General features: G+C 45.7%; 1 protein-coding gene across 3 annotated transcripts in view; it reads left to right on the top strand.

Moving 5' to 3' along the window:
- The first annotated feature begins 2,447 nt into the window (after nt 1-2,447).
- Nucleotides 2,448-18,637, top strand: part of Slc43a3 (solute carrier family 43 member 3) — a 22,066-nt gene continuing 5,876 nt past the window's right edge. The window contains exons 1-10 of one of the 3 annotated variants that reach the window (XM_031370863.1): nt 2,448-2,551; nt 3,367-3,716; nt 4,069-4,198; nt 6,390-6,436; nt 9,210-9,286; nt 9,487-9,579; nt 12,658-12,797; nt 14,094-14,191; nt 15,772-15,972; nt 16,198-16,317. In XM_031370863.1, the coding sequence (XP_031226723.1) occupies nt 3,533-3,716; nt 4,069-4,198; nt 6,390-6,436; nt 9,210-9,286; nt 9,487-9,579; nt 12,658-12,797; nt 14,094-14,191; nt 15,772-15,972; nt 16,198-16,317 (1,090 nt within the window). In that variant the 5' untranslated portion in view covers nt 2,448-2,551; nt 3,367-3,532. The other 2 variants (XM_031370865.1, XM_031370864.1) reach the window with 2 other exon arrangements.

An 18,637-nucleotide genomic window follows, 5' to 3' on the forward strand; every position in this document is an offset into this window, starting at 1 on the left:
TTTTTTTTTTTTGTTTGTTTTTGTAAGTAGTAATGATATAATTTAATAGCAATTGAGAGTTGAGATCATGGGTTCAAGCCATCTGCAATAAATAGTGAGATTTTGTCTCTTACAAATAACAAACATTCTTCCCCAAAACATAGCACAATAAAACAAAAACATCAAATATATACCAGAGAAAATTCTTTGCAAATCCAACAAAACAATATGATTTAGTAGTACTGTACAAGATCACAGGCTCTATGAAGGTCTTAAAGGAAAAGTAGGAAGACAGAGCGTTTCAGACAAAGTGTGTTAAAGAATTAATAACAAAACCTTTCATACACAAAAGGATATGCATAAATTAGTGTTTTTCAAACATTTTAGTCATAGAAATCCTTGATATTCATGCAACTATTGAGAACTCCAAAGAGCTTTTGTTTAGTGAAATTAACATATTGGAAATTAAGTTTAAGTCTTTGAAATTTGTACTTATTTAAGATCAAATAATGTGTCATTACATGCATAGCAATATACATAACATGCAAGAAGAGTTTTTTAAATTTATTTATTTAATGTTTATTTTAAACTCCAGATTTTATTCCCCTCCCAGTCCATCCTTTAACTGTTTCACATTCCATACTTCTTCCCTGCCCCCAACTCCACCAGACCTCTAAATTCCATGGGGCCTCCAGTCTCTTGAGGGTTAGGTGCATCTTCTCTGACTGAACCAAGACCCTGCAGTTCTCTACTGTATGTGTGTTGGGGGCCTCATATCAGCTAGTGTATGCTGCCTGGCTGGTGGTCCAGTGTCTGAGAGATCTCTGAGATCCAGGTTAATTGAGACTGCTGGTCCTCCTACTGGGTCACCCTCCTCTTCAGCTTCTTCTAGCTTTCCCCTAATTCAACCACAGGGGTCAGCAGCTTCTGGTACAACCACTCTGGAAATCAATCTGGAAGTTCCTCAGAAAACTGGAAATATATCTACCTGAAGATCCAGCAATACCACTCTTGGGAATTGTCTTAGTCAGGGTTTCTATTCCTGCACAAACATCATGACCATGAAGCAAGTTGGGGAGAAAAGGGTTTATTTGGCTTACTTCCACATTGCTGTTATCATCAGAGGAAGTCAGGACTGGAACTCAAGCAGGTCAGAAAGCAGGAGGTGATGCAGAGGCCATGGAGTGATGTTCCTTACTGGCTTGCTTCTCCTGGCTTGCTCAGCCTGCTCTCTTGTAGAACCCAAGACTTCCAGTCCAAGGATGGCACCACCCATAAGGGGCCCTACCCCCTTGATCACTAATTGAGAAAATGCCCCACAGCTGAATCTCATGGAGGCACTTCCCCAACTGAAGCTCCCTTCTCTGTGATAACTCCAGCCTCTGTCAAGTTGACACACAATACCAGCCAGTACAGGAAATATACCCAAAAGATGCCCACAGGGGCATGTGTTCCACTATGCTCATAGCAGCCTTGTTTGTTATAGCCAGAAGCTGGAAACAACCCAGATGTCCCACGACAGAAGAATGGATACAGATAATGTGGTTCATTTACACAATGGGATACTACTCAGCTATTAAGAATGAAGGCATCCTGAGTTTTGCTGGCAAATGGATGGAACTAGAAAATATCATCCCGAATGAAGTAACTCAGACCCAAAAGAACGTGCACGGTATGGTATGTACTCAATAATAAGTGGATATTAGCCCCCCCCCAAAAAAAAAGTGACAAATACCCAAGATGCAGCCCACAGAACTCAAACCGGTCAACAAGTGAGGATGCCTCAGTCGCACTTGGGAGGGAGAAGAAACCAACTACAGGGGGGAGGGAGAGAGATGGAAGAGAAAGAGGGTGGGGGTGGGGTTGAGAGGGGAACATGATCCGGTACTGGGTGGGAGAAAAGGACTGAAATCCCTGAGGGCCAGCAGAAAAGGCCGGAAACACACAGCCTCGGGAGGTAGGAGATTTGGGGGACCCTCCAGAATATACCAGAGACCTGGGAGGTGAGAGACTCTCAAGACTCAAAGGGAGGGACCTTAGATGAAATGCTCTACACTGGGGAGAGGGAACTTGTAGAGTCCACCTCCAGCAGGAAGACAGGGCATCAAGTGAGGGATGGGGTTGCCATCCCACAGTCAAAACTCCGAACCATAATTGTTCCTGTCTGAAAGAACTGCAGGGATGGAAAGGGAGAGGAGCCTGAGGAAAAGAAAGTCCAGCAACAGGTCCAAAGTGGGGTCCAGCTCAAGCGAAGGTCCCAAGGCCTGATACTATTAGAGAGGCTATGGAGAGCTCACAAAAAGGGACCTAGCATGACTGCCCTCTGAAAGACCCAACAAGCAGCTGAAAGAGTTAGATGCAGACATTTGCACCCAACCATGGACAGTTGTTGTTGTTGTTGGTTTTTTTTTTTTTTTTTAAAGAAGGAAGTAGCGGAGACGGGGCGGGTCCCAAGCCCTTACTGGAGGGATCGAGCAGTAGGCGGCCGACAGGAGGAGGCAGAGGACTGGGAGGGGCGATGAGAGCGGGAAACCGGCCCAGGTTCGGACTAGGAACACGCGGGTAGGACTAGGTAGGTTACGGGGCCGGGTGTGGCCCAGCTGGGCTGGGTCAGGTTGGGCAGAGCCGAGCGGAGCAGAGTCGGACAGGGTGGCTCTGGGCGGCGGGGTCGTAGTGGAAGGCGGTGGCCCTGTCGCGGCGGGGCTGCAGGGCTGCGGGGACAATGATCTGGGAGAGAATGACTGCTGGCTGGAGCGCGACCTATTACTTGGTGGAAGTTAGTGACTGTCGGTAGAGGCAGCGTGGGATGGGAATTGTGGTCCTAGACAAGGCTCTTTTTTGGGACATTTTTCATAGTGACCAAGTAGCTGTGCGACCTTGGGGCAAGTTCACAAAACTTTCACAAGTTTTTGTTCCACTTTGTTGCACTGACGAGTTCTAGCTGTAGACCGAGCGTTTGCCTGTTGTCAGGCCTTCCAGTGGCTCAGGGTGACTACTCTTTTGGTGGACTGTATTCAGACTTTCGAGTCGGGAATTCTCAGAGGTTCCTACCTCCGCTTGTGATGTCCCCAAACATTAGGCAGGATATTTTTTTCCCCGTATGGCCTGTGTTTCCGTATCTTCTTACCCATGGGCAGTTTCACCGTGAGTGGAAGGATGTGTGATCATTATTTTGGCGGGTGGTGGGGGGAGGGTGTTGTTTTTGTTTTTCCATGTTTGGGAATGAACTCTAGATGATATTCTATGGCTAAGCCACATTCCCTGGTCATGTATGAACGTTTTTACTTTCCAGAGCATCAGGGCCTTTCTCCTGAGGACCTTTTTCCCTCAGCTGTCTTTTCCCCAAGCTTCCTGGGGAAGCTAGGCTGCTTCTGCCTTATTTTCCAGGCTCCAGACAAACCATTCCATGGGATTTCTTGCTCAACCCAGAGACAGCTGGAACAAGAGGGCTCACTGAAGTTGAGGGCTTGCCAAAGGAATTTCCCACACATCACTACCAGTGGTCGTCTCTGAAATTCAGGATAGGATTTGTGGACCCACTTCGCCTCAGATCATGGCCAGCCAGGGCCTGCCTCTTTACTTGGCCACCTTCTTGACTGGGCTCCTGGAATGCATCGGTTTTGCTGGTGTCCTCTTTGGCTGGACTTCACTGTTGTTTGTGTTCAAAGCAGAAAACTACTTTTTAAAGCCCTGTGAACAGGACTGCTGGCTCCGGAGCAATGTAACAGGGTCCTCTGGTAAGGACAAAGATGGCTTTTCAAAGGAAGCCGTGCCTGGTTCCTGGGAGTTGAAAAGGAATAGGGAGGTCTCTGTTCCCTTATTCACCCTGCCAGCCTTTCTGTGAGGGTAGGACTGTCAGCCCCCTCTCATCCCTCCTGTGGAGGTTAGCAAGGAAAGAAGGAAGGAAATACCACCTTCTAAAGGACCTTTAGAGAGCAATACATTTTAATGCAACTTGGTAGCTTTCTGGTCAGTGAAGTTGTTCAAGGTAGAGGGGAGTCCAGTCTGGGAACTAACCTGGCAGGAAGGTTGGGGTGATCCTGGTTCTGTCTCATGTTATCAGGGTTCCTAAGAGCTTTTCTTTCCCAGAATTAAAAACACAGGATGAGAAGTTCTCACTCATCTTCACTCTGGCATCCTTCATGAACAACTTCATGACCTTCCCCACTGGCTACATCTTTGACCGCTTCAAGACTACTGTGGCCCGCCTGATAGCCATGTAAGTCTAGAGCCCCAGCCTGGGCAGAATCGAGGGAGGAAGAGGGAGTGTTTAGGCAGCAGTCTGGTTTGGAGGGAAACCCTGCCCCAGCAGCTGGATCCCAGTCTGTGGACTCTTCGGTAGCACTACCCTCTTTCTACATGCTGGGTTCTCTTTCCTTTCCACCTTCCTCTGTAGTTGGTAATGTCTCATCCTGTTACACACTCAACTTCCTGAGAGGCCAGGGTTTCAAAATTAACAAAATGTATACTCGGTGCCATCTGCTTTCCTTGTCACTTGAATCCCCAGTCTCATTTCTGGCAGGGCCTCACTTCTGGGTGGCTCAGGCTTTGCCTTCATTCTCTCCTGCTTATCATTTTCTGAGGAGTGCCACCCAACGGTGAAGTTTCAGGTTCCTTCTGATTAACCAGGAGGCTCTTACAATGGGGCTTTCCCTTGCAAATGAATCAGAGACCTCATGTTCCTTTAAGGGGCTCTATTACCGCGTGGCCAGGTTCATTGATAAGCAGGTCTACTATGCCCCAATACAGCCCATGGCAGGAGCATATATGTGGCGATCTGTCTGAAGGATAGGAAAGTAGAGAGTAAAGGAAGTCCCTTACACTTAAGCTTTGGGGATAATAAGTCAGACATAAGCTTGAATTTTGTTTCCCATTGTTTCTTCTCTGCCACATGTCCTTTGAACTTCTGCTTTCTGATACCACCTTTGTTACCTATCTTTACAAAGTCCTCCACCACTAAGGCAGCCCGGGAACTTTAGCATTTATCCTAGAATCACTTGAACTTTGTTTTTTGGTTTTATTTTTTTGTTTTTGTTTTCGCTTTTTGTTTTAATGTCGCTGGGAATGGAACCCAGGGCTTCATGAAAGCCAGGCAAGTGTCTACTTCTGTGTTCGTGACTTTTCTGTTGCTGTGATTAAAAAAAAAAATTATGACCAAAGCAACTTAGAAAAGGAAACATTAAATTGAGCTTATGGTTCCAGAGTCTGTGATGGTGTAGGGAAGGCTTGGCCTTAGGCTGGTGGAAGGGCAGTCAGAGCTCACATCTGGATCCACAATCAGGAAGGTGAGAGTACACTGGGGGTGGCATCACAGCCAGCCACCGGGACACACCTCTTCAAACAAGACCATGACTCCTCGTCCTCTTCACCAACTGGAAACCAAGTATAGAAATGTATGTGCCAGTTGGGGGCATAGCCATTTAAACCACCACCCCTTCTAAGCCACACCCCTAGCTGTGAACTCAAGGACTTTGCGTTTGGCATCTGATCCAGGTGTGTCCACCCCTTCTGACATGGTGACACCGAGTTGTCACCTGAACTCTTCAACAACCGTGTAGTCCAGTTACACACACACACACACACACACACACACACACACACACACAATCTCGATAACTTTTTTTTTTTTTTTACTAAGTTTATGATTCTTTTAGTTCGAATTCATAACTATTCTTGGCTGCATGTTGACTAACCCTTTCCTTTTCCAGAAAAGGCTACTGAGGCCCAGAGAAAGGCAGCACCTTGTCCAAAGTCATATGTGGAGATGTAATCTGTGGAGATGAATTCTAATTTGAATTCAAGGTTTTGATTTGCAGGCCAGGCCCCCTTTCCCAAGGGATTGGCCTCAGGACAAGAGGGTCTGTGCCTTGCCTTCAGTATTCCTGAGTCTTTTTTATTTTCTTGGATAAAATACCATGACCAAAGCAACTTGAGGAAGGAAGCCTTCTCATGCCTCTAGGCTCTGGTTCATCATGGCAGGACACCCCAGTAGCAGGAGCCTGAGGAAGCTGTTCACATTGTATCTGAAGTCACACAGAAGATGGGGAGGGGCGGAGCTCATTTTCCCTATTTTATACAGTCCAGGATCCTCTGCCAACCAAATAGTTCCACTCCAGTCCAGATGGGTCTTCCAGTATCAGTTAATGTAATCAGTCCATTGCCTGATTCTAGGTTCAGGTGATTCTAGGTTCTCAGTGAGATTTACTATCACACTTACTAGCTATGGGGTCAGGACTACCTCTCCAGGCAATCAGGACTTCTCTGGTGCTGACCTCTCAGAAGTGGCTGTACCCTTGGAGTTTCCCTGCTGACAGTGTTGTCATGTTCTAGCTAGCATTGGATGTCAGCTGAGCCGACTCCTGCTTGGTCCTTACGTTTCTTCTTTTTAACTGGATGCTTCTGTATTTCAGAGTTTTCTACACCTGCGCCACACTCATCATTGCCTTCACCTCTGCAGGTGAGGGTGGATAGTTGGGCGGGAGGGACAATTGGGGAGTGGATGGATGGGCCAGGTACAGTAGGCAAAGAAAGGGCCCATGATATTTTCATAGACCCACATTGTCTGTGAAAAATTTATCCTACTGAAGAAAGAATTATATCTATACAATATTAAAATGTTCTTTTTTTTGGTAACATGTATAATAATTTTGAAAATAATCTTCACTTAGCAGAATCAAAATCGACAGCCCTGTGGCATGCAAAAAATTGCTCCCAGTGATTCCTATAAAAGTCTGCATTCCAGGCTTGCCTGTTTTCCTTTCCTTTGTTATGTGGGGGAGAAAACCAAGATAAGATGAGGGTGAGAGGGACTCGTTTAATGACTCCTAAGGCCGTGGATAATTATGTGGGAAGTGGACCTAGAAGCAGGAGGTTAGATTCGCCAAGAGGTAACTCGCTGCAACATTCTTCCCCAGGGGCAAATTAGGTGGCTTAACTTCGGGGATTGAGAAATGAAAATAGTGAGGTCTGTTGTGTAATAGCTGTGACAGAGCCAGCTGATGTCATGAGGGAGTTTCCACTTGTGTTCAGCCAAACCAGGGGCTTGGTGTTTTGGTCTAAACAAATCTCATGAAGCCACATTTATAAGAGTTGAGCAATAAGCTAAACCTATTTATTTATTTATTTATTTATATTATTACTTATGTGTGTATTTACATTTGTGAGTTTTGAGCAAGAATCCCCTGATACTTATTTATATTATTACTTACTTATGCATATGTGCCAATGTGTATTCTCACTTGAGTGTGCATGTAGATAGAGTGTGTGGCTTACCTACTTATCTACTATCTGAGTAGAAGCCAGAAGTCTCCCTTAGGCCCCTCAGGAGTCCGGTGTTTTTAAGGCAGCATCTCTCCCTTTGTATCCAGCTCACTCGCTTTGTGTTGGCTAGGCTATACTTGCTGGCCACAGATCCTCATGCTTGCAGAGTAAACTCTTTACTGACTGAGCCAACACCCCAGCTGTCTTAGTCAATGTTGCATTGAGACACATGACCAAGGCAACTCTTATAAAAAGCATTTGATTGGAGCTGGCTTACTTTTTCAAAGGATGAGTCTATTCTCAGCACGGTGGGAAATGTGTTGGCCCACAGGGAGACATAGTGCTGGAGAGGTAGCTGAGAGTTATACAACTGGATCCACAATCAACAGGAAGGAGAGAGAGAGACCTGGGCCTGACTTAGGCTTCTGAAATCCCAAAGCCCACACCTAAGTGACACACTTCCTCCAACAAGACCACACTACTCCAACAAGGCCATACCTCCTAGTCCCTGTCAAGTACTCCACTCTCTAGTGACCAGGCATTTAAATATATGGGACGACGAAGGCCATTCCTAGTCACATCACCACACTAGCTGAGCAAAAGTCTCTCTTCCTCCATAAAATGGGACTGTTGGGAAAAGTATTGATGCTAGGATGATTTTACTGTGAAACGGATCTCCAATCTTTAGCTCATTAGGAGAGATGTACATTTGTAAACAACAGAAAGTGAATGGCAAATAGTATGACTCATCTCTAAAATCATCTCTTTCTCGAGCTTCTCTAGGCATGGAACAGTAGTTACGTAAGAGGAGGTTCAGAGGTTGTCAAGATGTCTTAGCGGGTAATGATGCATGCCACCAAGTCTGATGACCTGAGTTTGATTTCCAGAACCCACATGGTAGAAGGAGAGACCCAACTCCCACAAGTTGTCCTTTGGCCTTCACACATACGCCAATGCATACACATACACACACACACACACACACACATACACACACACACACACACACATGCATGCACACATATTAACATATTAACACACATACCACACACAAACACATACATACATACCACACATGCACACACATAAACATATATTACCACAATACACATACCACCCCCCACATACACATACATTACCACACACGTACACACACGCACACACAAATATATACCACACACACACATACATACACATGCACACATACATAACACACAGACACACACAAATAAAATGTGGGAAAAATAGACGATGCTAGAACAGGCCTAATATACCAATAAGCTTTGGATTACCTGTTGCAAAAATTGCTCCTTTTTAAGACTACTTTTTCAGAGATTTGGAGTCATTTGGAGATTTTCCAACATTTTAGCAAGCCTGTTGCTTGCATACCAGCTTTGCTTGCTTGTTTGATTTTGTTGTTCTGTTTAGAACCAGGAACATACTGACGCAGCATTTCTTATGCCAAATACCACACAACAAGACAGTGCTCAAAATTTCACAACCAAAAGGAAGGGTCCCAGGCATTTCTCTCTCAGTTGTCACAGTGCTTCAGCGAAGCAGGATAGAGTCTCTTGTTTTCTGTTCCTAGGGTGAGGAGAGCGAGGCAGATTCAGAAGGTAGATCATGCTCATGGTGAGGCAGTGATTCGGGGGCTGATTCCAGAGCCCTCTTCTCCTACAGTGATGGAGAAGATATTTATGGTCTACTGCAGACCCACAACCACCTTTGGTAAGGAGAAGGGGGCCTTAGGAGTCATGAGAAGGCGTGACTGGAGACTCTCTTGACCGTTCCCTAAGGCTCTCAAAGGACACCAGCAGGCTGGTGAAGTGTGAGCTTCGAGCGCTGCTGTGTTGAAGGTTTGAAGCTGATGGAAGCTGGAGCCTTCTGGAGGAGAGAGGAGAAAGTACAGCTTTTTGGGCTTTGGGTTCCAATGAAATCGCCACTCACTCCTGTGACTTTTATGGTTCCAGACACTGCCGTGCTGCTCTTCCTAGCCATGCCCATGCTTGCAGTGGGAGGAATCCTGTTCCTCATCACCAACCTACAGGTGTGAGCCTGTGTCCCCTTCCCTTATCCCAGGCAGCTGAGGGAGGAGCAGACGTCATTAGTTTCCAGAGGGGTTGACCCAAACTAGAGTTGAAAGAATTGCGGTGCAAGAGGGTGGAGATATTAATCATGCTTGGGTACTGAAGAAGGTAAATAATTGTCTCATGAAGAAGTCAGCTAAGTTTGCCTTGTCTTCTCCAGATTGGGAATCTCTTTGGCAAACACCGTTCAACCATTATCACCTTCTACAATGGGGCATTTGACTCCTCTTCAGCAGTGTTTCTCATCATTAAGGTAGGGATACCAGAATCTGGGGCTGAGGGGATAACTCAGTCAGTAAAGGGCCTACTGTGTGAGCACAACTATCTGAGTTAGATTCTCAGAATCCCTGTGAAAAGGCCGGGTGTCCTGGTGTGTGCTTGTAATCTCAGTGTAGAGTGTTACAAACAGGCAAATCTCAAGGCCACTGTGAGACCCTGTCTCCTGATGAATGATGCTCAAGGCTGTCCTCTGGCCTTCATATACTTTCACACACACAATACTAACAACATTTATTGAATGCTTGAGCCCTTATTAATTCCAGTCGCTTGTCCTGTGAACCCTGCGTGACTTCTGTCAGCCCTGGAGGTAGGCACATTCCTCGGGTGACACACTTGAGTGTTAGGGCGATCATGATGCCTGTCAAAGGTTCTGCACTGGCAACTATGACGTTTGAACCTGCACTTAGGTCTGTCTGCCTCTAGAGATGAGCTTGGGGACTATTAAGCCCCCTCTTTACACTAAGCCTATACTCTTTGCTTGGTGAAGAAGGAAGAGGCGATCATGATATACTTGGGTCAGGGATGGACAGAAACTGGGAACTCTGTAAAAAGTAGCACTTGCTGATGTATACTTCCACCTTGGAAAAGTGGGTAGGAAAGGCCAGTGAGGACTGTAGAGACTACACAGGGGCCTTTCTATCTCTCAAGGGCTGGTTGTGAGTGTCAGGAGAACAAACTGTTGGCAAGGATATTAGAAGCCCATTAACAGCCACTCTGCTAATGTTTTTTTTTTTTAATTAAATTAATTAATTGTTATTATCATTTAAGAAAAGGCCTCTTCAGCTGGCCCAAGGCTCACCGTGTAGTCCAGTTTGTTCTTAAACTCATGATCATTCGTCCTTAGCCTTCTGAGTGCTGGGATTATAGACGTGTGTCATGACACCTAGCTTCAATTAGTTTATTTTTGGGACAGCATCTGACTGTGTAGGACAGGCTGGACCGAATCTTGTAGCCCAGGCTAGCCTCAAACTCTCGATCCTTTTGCCTTAGGCTCTGAGTGCTGCAGTTATAGGCAGGAATCACCATACCTGGCTTTGTTAGTGACTTTAATGTTTAAGTCATTGCTAACAGTTTTATTTGGCTAGTGCCTTGCCTAACCCTCGGGATGATTTCTGGTTGGTCTAAGCTAACAATGGCAAACTCTGCCTCTACTACCACTGACAGGTAGAGGCAGGCATGCCATATCATTGCACTGAGATAAAGTGGGTGTATAGTGGAGTTTCAGGGGACATTTCCTCCCTGAAGGAAGGTTTTCGAAAGGAGAGTAGAAGAAAACCTTTAGGTTGGAGGCTGACTCAGTTGTTAGAATGCCTGCCTCGTAAGCATAAAGCCCCAGTACTGCATAATCAAGCTTGGTAGCATACCTTTAATCCCAGCACCAGGGAGCTGAAGGCAGGAGCATCAGAAAGTCAAGGTCATCTTATATTATACAGTGAGCTTGACGCCTGCCTGGCCCACCCAAGACCTAGTTGCAACAACAGAAGCCTTCTTCCCTGCCTCTCTGTTCTTCCTCTTTGAAGATTGCAGTGGGAAGGAAGGTGTGGTAGTTGACACTGTAGTAACTGCTTTGATTGTGAGACAACCAGCTGGAACACAAGGACTGGCAACAGGAGTGAAAAATGGTGGGCCCTGTACTGCCCAACCTAGGGTTCTCTCTGGGCTTTTGCTAGGCCACCCATGGGCTCATGAACTTCATTTAGTCCCATGAGCACCTTGACAAGAAAGTTTGAGTCCCTGAAGCTCTCCAGACCCTTTGCTGGTGGTGCAAGAGCCATTTTATAGGTTCCTTTCCCTTACCAGGTAAAGCTTACCTGGATGCATCCCCTTCTCTTTGAAGGCAGAAGGGAGGGGCTGGAGCAGGAATGGGGTTCTCCATTTAATCTGACTTGGTTGCTTCCTGTGTGGCCCATCTTGCCTCTCCAGACTTCAGTGCCACTCTCTGTAAAAGGAAGAGGTTTGTCTCAATTTGTGGTTTCTAACCTGGAAATTGAGGAATTTAGAGGTTCCTTTTGAGTCACCCAGGAGAACACAGGGGAGGGTCCCTCTGTAGCTTCCCACGGATGTGTTTTGTAAGCTGGCCTCTTGTGTGAAGAGTTGCCCACAAGGACTTGTTAGTGGGGGGATGTGGGGTGGGAATAGCATTAAGCAAAAAGATCTCTGAGAGTCACGAGAAGAGGTATGACAAGATTGTAGGGGCAGGTGACAAGATGGCTCCCTGCTGCTTACTAGGCCCTGAGTAAAGGGGATCTTTCTGCTGGGCCAGGAGGGCAGGCAGCAGGCTCTGCTGAAGCTTCGGAAATGTGGCTTTCAGCGTCTGCTTCCTAGGCCTTTCACACATGATAAAATACATAGAGTATAAAACTTACTCTCAAAAAATTTAAAAATTGTCTATTGATGTAGGGTGTGTGTGTGTGTGTGTGTGTGTGTCTGTCTGTCTGTCTGTCTGTCTGTCTCGTGGATGTGCCACAGCATGTCTGTGGAGGCCAAAGACTACTTGAGGGAGTCCATCCACTATATGGGTTGTAGGTGTTGAACTTAGATCATCAAGCTTTGGCAGCAAGCACCTTTTCTGACTAAACCATTTTGCCAACCCATAACCATCTCTTAAGTGTACAGGTTAGTAGTTTAGGTACATTAACACTATTGAGAGCAAGCATCCATCTCGAGAGAAATTTCACATTATAAAATTGGAACCCTGTACCCATTAAACACACATTTCTCATTCCTTCTGCCCCTGTTTCCAGCCTCAGGCAATTGCCATTATACTTTGTATGAGTTTGACTATCCTATGAATCTCCTGTAAGTAGAATAATACAGAGTTTGTCTTTTGGGGACTGGCTATCTTCATTTGATGTCATGTTCTCAAGGCTCATCGGTACTGGGGTGTGTGCCATGATATTTTGTAAAGGCTGTGGTATAGTCTCTCAAGTGGCTGTACCACACTTTGCTCATCCATTCATCTGTCCACAGACACTTTGATTTCTCTCCGCACTTTTGACTGTGCTCCTGGGAGTCCTGGTGTTATCCTGATGTGTTGCTCTTTTCTTCACAGCTTCTTTATGAGCGGGGCATCAGCCTCAGGTCTTCCTTCCTCTTCATGTCTGTGTGCAGTGTCTGGCATGTTGGGCGTACTTTCCTTCTGATGCCCAAAGGACATATCCCCTACCCACTGCCTCCCAACTACAGCTATGGGTAAGTATGACTGGCCAATATCTCATCTGATCTGAGGTAGGAAAAATGAAAGACTAACCCTGCTATAGGAGAAGAGTATATTGGTTAGCTACTCCTACACAACGAACAGGCCAAGCATTTCATTTCTCTTTCTCTCTTTTCTTTTTTTTTTTTTGTGTTTTTTTTAAAGATTAGCTTATTTTTATTTTGTATATATGAGTGTTTTGTCTGTGTAAATGCATGTGTACCATGTGTACCCTTGGTGTTCATGGTGGTCAGAAAAGGGTGTCAGGTCGCCTAAAACTAGAGTTACAGATGGGTGTGAGCTGCTCTATAGGTACTGAGAACCAAGCTTGATCCTCTGAAAGAACAGAGAGTCCTTTTAACGGCTGAGCTGTGTCTCCAGCTCCTAAGAATTTATTTCTTACATCTGAGCCAGACTTGAATGAGCTTATCATTTATGCCTCCAGTCATCTGATGTGTTAGCAGGGAGTTGGCTGGTCTGCCAGGGCCTTGCTTACATTGGGTTTGGAGTAACAGGAATGTCCGTATCACAGGCTAATAACGCTTCATTCTTGTTTTGGGTGTGTGCACATAGTGGTTCTGGGGTTCAGAGATGGGGCAGTAATGCACGCAGTTCTTTTTGAGGCTTTGACTTGGAATTGATGTGTCACTTGTATGCTACATTATCTTGGCTGGAGCAGTTCACATGTCTAGGCTAGATAATGATGAGAAATGGGCAGAGTCCCATTGCCAAGGATGGAGACAGAGGAGGTGGGGTGCCGTGATCACACCGGCTGTCAGTTATAGGGAGCTAAGGGGGCATCTTCATTTGCTGTCCACTTGCTATTTGTTGTACCCCATATGCTCTTTGAGTTCATTCTCACAGTTTCATTTCCTACTGATAGCTGTGTACGAAATATTGTGTACTGATGGCTGTGTACTGATATCCATGCCTTCGTTTTTCATCTGTGAAACGGAGGCTCTGAGAGGTAAAGCTGGAGCCACATGAGAAAGATTCAGAGCTGAGACTTATAACAAGAGCCATTCTCTCCTTCCATATTTCCAGGATCCCCCAAACTTGTCTATCAGAATCAATCAGATCATTACAATAAAAAATAAACTGGAAACACGGAAACCTGGCTATTAGCCAGTAGACCTTCGGATTTAGTTGGCCTAGGTTGCCACTTGGCCATCCAGGTTGTTCAGAAGTGATGCTGTGTGAAGGAACGTGAGGATCCTCTGCACTGCTCTCTGGTCTTGTTCTGGTCAAGCTCATAGTCCTTGGGCTGAGTGCTGGGGCTCTTGTTTCTACAGCTTGTGCTCCAGGTTTGGCACTAGAAAGAAAGAGAATCAAGCAGCTGAGCATGAAACCAAGGAGCTGCAGTCAAAGGAATGTCTGCCACCAAAGGAAGGTGAGTTCTGCTTCACCCACGTCCCCTGCAGACACTGGCAGCCCATGCCTTGGTGGCTTCTCATCTGCTTTCAACTCCAGGAAGTCATCCCAGGGGTTCAGAATAAGGCCAGGCTGTGCAAGGAAGAGCCCATAAGCATTTTTCAATCCCCTCACTTTAGAGAGGGCCCAGAAAGGGCAGGGTCTTTGCGCGTTTTCAGTGCCTCTTTCTTACCTTATCCACCACACACCTCAGCACTTTTCACACTGAAATCTATCTTCCATTGCCCTGATCCTTACACTCTGGTCTTGCCCTCTCATGGGGTTCTAGGGCACCAAGGTTGGCATGTGTGTCTCCATTTCTTTATGACTCTTGCCTCTGACCTCTTTCCATCTGTACCATTCCCATCACTTCCTCCTTTCCCCCCCCACCCCCGTCTGCTCTGAGTCTTTGCTTATGAATATTATAAACCACTGTTAGCTACAGTAGAAGTAAAAATAGGAGGAGGAGGGAGGGGCTGGGGGAAGGCAGGTCATAGGGCAGAAGTAGCAGCTGGGCAGAAGAAAGCAGTTTCCAGAGCAGGGCAGTTAATAGAATTACATTGTATTTGTGACAATTTTTTTTTCTATATGAGCAGATTTTAGCTGTTCTTGGCACACAAAAAAAATGGGCAACAATGTGAGGTGATGGATATGTTAATTTGCTTTGCTATGGTAACCATTTTACTATCTATATGTACCCGATGACAGCATGTTGTGTGCTTTAAATACACACAATAAAATTTATTTGTTAAAAAAAAAGAATAGGGGCCAGGGTTATAGCTCAGTCAGTAGGGCCCTTGCCTAGTGTATGCAAAGCCTTGGGTTCAATCCCAGCACTGTATACATCTAGGCATACAGGTTCAATGTCAACCTTAGCTACATAGTGAGTTAGAGGCCAGTCTGGGCTACATAAGACCCTGTCTCAAACAATAAAAAGAGTAAGAGGACTGTGGAAGGCTCACATAATCAAGAGGAAAGTGAACCTGCCAGGCTACAGAGGTGTGGGACCAGGCTGCCTCTGAACATTCCCATATCTTAAAGTCTTAACCAGTCTGCCTATTTAGGGAGAATGAGTTAATTGGTCAACTGGGTGAGGAACAGAATATTTAATTCATGGTCACAATTTGACCAGGGAGAACAAGGGAGTCCTAAGGAAATGAGTGATTCTGGGACCAAAACAAAGATAGGAGACACAGAGTAGTCCAGAGCAACAGCTGTCCATCTTAACCCTCACTCTGTCCCAATATTCTCCTTGCTTTTCATTACATCATCTTGGCTGAGAATGATCAGGAAAGTACTATGGCAAGAGGTTATCATTGAGCAGGCTGTGAGAGACAGATCAGATGTCAAGACACCAAGGAACAGGAGAAGAGCCATCCAAGGTGGAAGGACAAGATGACGAAGCATGGTGGAGGGGCTGGGGGAGTTTTAGTTGGCTCATAGAGGAAAACAGTGGACAGTGAACTTAGGTCTGAGATTGTCTTGTTAAGGGCCACTCTGGCCCACCCAACCCTTCCTCTTTCCCTGTCCTTTATGCTGAGTTCCTCCCTTACCTATCAGAGAACTCTGGACCAGAGCAGCAGCAGCAGCAGCAGGAGCAGCAGCCTCAGCCAGAGCAACACTCTTTTCGACGCTGCGTGCTCTCTCGCCGGTTCATCTTGCACGTGGTGTGGTTGTCTATCATACAATTGTGGCATTACCTCTTCATTGGTACTCTCAACTCTCTACTCACCAAGTTGGCTGGTGGGGACAAAGTGAAAGGTATGTGGGCTCCAGAGGAGCCTTTTGGGAGGTCTTGAGTAGGGAACCTAGGGCCCTGAGAGACTCGGGATCAGATGCTGTGCCAGCAAAACTATGTATTCCAGAGTGGTTTCGGAGGGTGTGGGGAGGAGGGCTGGAGAGAAGGGCGAGATGAGAGAGTCTTCTCTTGTAAAGTAGCCTGAAAATTCTTCTCACCCAAGTCCTCTTTTTTTGTGCCTTCACAAGTCAGTACCTACACAAATGCCTTTGCCATTACCCAGTTTTTTGGTGTACTGTGTGCCCCCTGGAATGGCTTACTCATGGATCACCTTAAACAGAAGTATCAGAAGGAAGCCAAAAAGACAGGTAAGCCTGGGATCGGGGAGCCAGGAGGAGAGATCTTCATAGACTTCCACAGTCACCTTGTCTTTGCCTGTACTCTTTCTCCCTGACTGGTTCATCCATCCGTTTAACCTTTGTCCATACATTTTGTGTCAGCCATAGGACCAGTCCCATGGGGATTTAACTATGGATGAGGCAGGTAAATCTTGTCTTCTTCAGCTGTACTAATCTAGAGGTTGTGCTAATCCATAAAGTATAGATGGCCTATTACTGATGGAGTGCTGGATTCCATGACCAGGCAGAGTCACTCCCACACAGCCATTCTGTTTTCCTATTTCCATTGTCCACAAGTCACATGAGATATCCAACACTTTATTGCATAGTTACTGTTGGGTGGGTTTGCCCAGCTGATGCGAAACGTTCTGAACATATTTGAGCTAGTGTACATTGAGCCGTGATACCCCACAGACTAGGTATGTTAAATTCATTTTCAACTTGCTGGTATTTTTGGCTTCCGATGGGTTTTTCTGCATATAGCTCTACTGTGAGTCATTGAGCCTCTGTGAGCATGCAGCATGAACGGGCAGCAGACTATGGGTACTAAGAAGGGTGCATTGCCTGTTCTGGGTGAGGCAGGGTTGTTGTTAGGGAAGGCTTCTTTAGAACCAGGATAGAAAAGACAAAGAAAAGAGGGGAAGGGGAAGGGTCTGATGGTGGCTAAAGACCACAGTGACGTGACAGAGCTGACAGAGATAGGTATTCAGGAAGCTAGATCCTTTCTGTGAGTGATTCAAGCTAATCAGAGGGCAGAGTTTGAGAGAGTTGCAGGAAAAAAACCAGGAGAGAGCATAAGAAGGCTTCAGGCTACTCATGGTACCTCAGAGTTAGAACGTACTGCTCAGGTGTGCTTGCCAGAACAGAAGGATGCTGGGGTGTTTCACCCTGGGTAAGTTGAGAGATAAGGGAGAAAAGGAGGGAGCACCAGTGACTGTTTGCTTTGTCTCCGTCTTCCTCTCAGCTCTCAGCACCCTAACCCCGATGCAGGATTACTTGCAAATACTTCATAGGCTCTCTGTGATAAAAAACAGTATCCATTCAATCAATATCACCATGAAAATACCCATTCATCCTTAATATTTTCTTTCTTTTTTTTTGTTTTTTTTTGTTTTTTTTGTTTTTTGAGACAGGGTTTCTCTGTAGCCCCGGCTGTCCTGGAACTCACTCTGTAGACCAGGCTGGCCTCGAACTCAGAAATCCGCCTGCCCCTGCCTCCCAAGTGCTGGGATTAAAGGCGTGCTCCAACACCGCCCACCTAATATTTTCTAATATGCAACTTCTGCATCTCCCAGTTGACCTCAATATATAATTATTGTTTCCTGACTGATTTGTTCAGCATCTCCATACAAAGTCCACTCAAAGTTAAAAGGACAAACTTCAGTTGATGTGTCCTTTGTATCATTTTTAAATATTTATTCAAGACTAGGTGTCATCCAGTTTAGGCAAGACTTTAAGTTACTATGTATCCAAGGCTGGCCTTGAACTTCTGATCTTTCTGCTGTCACTTCCCAAGTGCTAGGATTACTACCATACCCAGCTAACAGACTTTTTCCTCCCTCTTCTTTTTCCATACCTGGAATAGATACCCGAGTCTCATGCATGCCAAACACTTTGCCATTGCCACTAAGTTGTATCCCCAACCCCAATTCCCTTCTTTCATAGTTTATGTCAGCGTTCCTCCTCTTGTTTATTTGTTGAAGGAAGTGGGATATTTTTCCTGTCAGATTTCCCACATTTGGACTTGGCATCTTTTGTGTATTTCATGAATGGATTATTTTGATCGGGTATTTCCTGTAAATAGGCAGATTCAAAGTTTGGAGGAAACTCAGGGTTTTTTTTTTTTTTTTGGCAAGAGTAAGTAGAAATGGAGTTGTGGTCTCTCTGGTTCCTTCACAGGTCCCTGCTATTTACAGTCTTCGCCATTATGACACTGAGATATATCAGTTGCTTCAGAACTTGGTCTGATCCATCCATTATAAAGTTTCCCATCAGCCCAAGCAGCTAATGATTTTGCAACCGCTGTGATCAGTTAGAGACCCATGATTTGATTAGGGTGCTATTTCCGTCTTTCCTCTGGCTTTTAGCAGCTACAGCTCCTCCAGAAGACACAGCTTCTTGCCTTGTCTCTTTACACTGAAGTAAACACCTGCCTTCCTCTGCTTAACCAGTTTCAGGATGACACCCTGACCACACAGCCCCCCAGAGACTTTAGAGTCCAGCTGTGTACATACTGAAGCTCAACGGTCTCATTTTGTGTCTGAGTTTTTAAAACTTTATGGGTTTAAAA

The sequence above is a fragment of the Mastomys coucha genome, unplaced genomic scaffold (assembly GCF_008632895.1).
Source record: "Mastomys coucha isolate ucsf_1 unplaced genomic scaffold, UCSF_Mcou_1 pScaffold15, whole genome shotgun sequence".
NCBI lineage: Eukaryota > Metazoa > Chordata > Mammalia > Rodentia > Muridae > Mastomys > Mastomys coucha.